Source organism: Gymnoscopelus braueri (assembly GCF_963280865.1).
Source record: "Gymnoscopelus braueri genome assembly, contig: SCAFFOLD_340, whole genome shotgun sequence".
NCBI classification, from domain to species: Eukaryota; Metazoa; Chordata; class Actinopteri; order Myctophiformes; family Myctophidae; genus Gymnoscopelus; species Gymnoscopelus braueri.
This window is the reverse complement of record NW_027660495.1, coordinates 30,001-32,500: the sequence shown is the minus strand read 5'-3', so window position 1 is coordinate 32,500 and position 2,500 is coordinate 30,001. Positions and strand designations below refer to the sequence as shown.

At 46.1% G+C, this 2,500-nt stretch overlaps 1 protein-coding gene across 1 annotated transcript in view; it reads left to right on the top strand.

Annotated features, from left to right (window-relative positions):
• Nucleotides 1-2,500, top strand: part of LOC308081510 (inositol 1,4,5-trisphosphate-gated calcium channel ITPR1-like) — a gene marked incomplete at both ends in the record, with an annotated part of 36,501 nt that overhangs the window by 7,346 nt on the left and 26,655 nt on the right. The window contains one exon of the mRNA XM_080457884.1: nt 1,180-1,282. Coding sequence (XP_080314010.1) covers nt 1,180-1,282 — 103 coding nt within the window. The remainder of the gene's footprint in view (nt 1-1,179; nt 1,283-2,500) is intronic.

Below are 2,500 nucleotides of genomic sequence, written 5' to 3'. Positions count from 1 at the left end.
AGAGAGAGAGAGAGGCAGAGAGAGAGAGAGAGTTAGATAGAAAGACAGTGAGAGAGAGAGAGAAAGCGAGAGACGGAAGAATAGAGGGAGATAGAGAGAAAGACAGCAAGAGAGACAGACAGCGGGGGAAGAGAGAGACAGAGATAGATAAACAGAGGGACAGACAGACAGACAGACAGACAGACAGTATTCATTCTATCATCAGGTTATGTTTATTACATGATGGCCTTGCTGGGCACCCCCCCCACCCCTCCCCCCCCCAATGTACCAGCCTGTCCCCGACTGGTTGGCAGCCCTGCGGACGTGCTGCCTGCACGTGTGTGTGTGTGTGTGTGTGTGTGTGTGTGTGTGTGCTGTGGAATCCACTCCGGGACACACACACACACCCAGGATGAACACAGTGATGTCATCGTCTCATGTAGTTCCAGCTCTGCTGCATGCCTTGAGGTGAAGGAAGGAGATTAGAGCCCGTGTTGTAGGCGTAGCGGCATTACGATGCCGTTCAGCATGCCGCCGTGTGTGTGTGTGTGTGTGTGTGTGTGTGTGTGTGTGTGTGTGTGTGTGTGTGTGTGTGAGCTCAACAGTGTTTGGGCGGCTAGCGTAAGTGTGTCTTTCAGCACGGTGATTGGCTCGCGGCGTTATGGTGTCAAGCTGTGTGTCTCACTCACTGGCCTTTACGCTAAAACGCTAAACGTACAGTTACCGTACAGTTACCGTACAGTTACCGTACTGTTACCGTACAGTTACCGTACAGTTACCGTACTGTTACCGTACAGTTACCGTACAGTTACCGTACTGTTACCGTACTGTTACCGTACAGTTACCGTACAGTTACCGTACTGTTACCGTACAGTTACCGTACAGTTACCGTACAGTTACCGTACAGTTACCGTACAGTTACCGTACAGTTACCGTACAGTTACCGTACTGTTACCGTACAGTTACCGTACAGTTACCGTACAGTTACCGTACTGTTACCGTATGAATTTTTTTTTGATCATTTTGAATAGTTGTAAACATAATTCTTCTCCTCTGGGGGTCCCTGGCACAGATTATTTTCAGATGGGGGTCCGCGGCCAAATAGATATCAATGTTGGGGTCCTTGACATGGAACAGGTTTGAGAGCCACCGTACTAGACATGACCTTTGACCTCTATGTTCTTCCCTGTTGTCGCTCAGCGCTCGTTTTATTGCCGCCTGACGGAGGACAAGAAGTCGGAGAAGTTCTTCCGGGTGTTCTACGAGCGCATGAAGCTGGCCCCAGCTGGAGATCAAAGCCACGGTGACGGTCAACACCAGCGACCTGGGCAACCGCAAGAGAGACGACGACCCCCCCGACAAAGACCTGCCCGTCCGCAAGAAAGGTCCAGAAGTCTTGTTGTGCTGCATGTCGTTGCTTTCTCCGTATTTTAACTTTTTGAGGGTTTTTTTTCTCCTTAAAGGTAGGGTAAGTGATTTGCGTTGGTTAAAATAATTGTTAAATAGCTCTATATTCTGATAGTACTCATTGCTATAGAGTGTTTGTTCAGTATTAGGAGTCTCCTTGTCTCTCCACCTCTTTATTAAACAGAAAATGCATTTTCGTTTCAGTTTCAGTTTCATTTCCAATTTTATCCAACCAGGACAGAGAACTCAATCAGGATACAAATTAAACAAGAGAAATTGAAAGTGATGACACTAAGAAATGAGCAGGCAAATTTGGAACTGGAACACTATACAAATTCAGCTTAAAAATAGGTACTTTCTCCTGATTGGCTGAGATTTTGACACCTACCGAAAAATTTATTTTCTGTTTATTAAAGAGCTGGAGAGACGGGGAGACATCTGTTACTGAAAAAACACTCTATAGCAATGATTACTATCAGAATATAGTATTTTAACCTTTTAACAAAATACTTTTTGTTTTAACCAAAAAATATCACTTACCCTACCTTTAAATGAATGCCCTACTTCATCATACGACAGTAGCATCAAAAGTAGCAGATCCACAATCGCGACGCCGCGCTTTGAGCTTGTAGATCTGCTACTTTGAGTCCTGAAAAGTCATAGTTTTGGACATTGGAGGTTTTTCAACCGACAGAGAGGATTTATGTTTATGGCTCCACAGGGGTTTGACGTAAAGAACTAAATGGCTGCTGAATGAATACATGTGGGCGGCTGTGGCTCAGGAGGTAGAGCAGGTCGTCCAATGATCCGTGGGTCGGCGGTTCGAATCCCGGCTCCTCCTGTCCACATGTCGAAGTGTCCTTGGGCAAGACACTGAACCCTACATTGCCTCCAATGATTCGGTCGGCGCTAGCTTGCCACCATTGGTGTGAATGTGGGAAAAGTGGGGACGCTGGTCACCGCTCCACCTCCCAATGCCCCCCCCCCCCCTGTATGAATGAATGAACCATTGTAAAGCGCTTTGAGTAAGTTTGAGTACTTAGAAAAGCGCCATATAAATGCAATTCATTATTATTATTATTATTATACGTTTGGCTCTAATAGAAGTGATGGT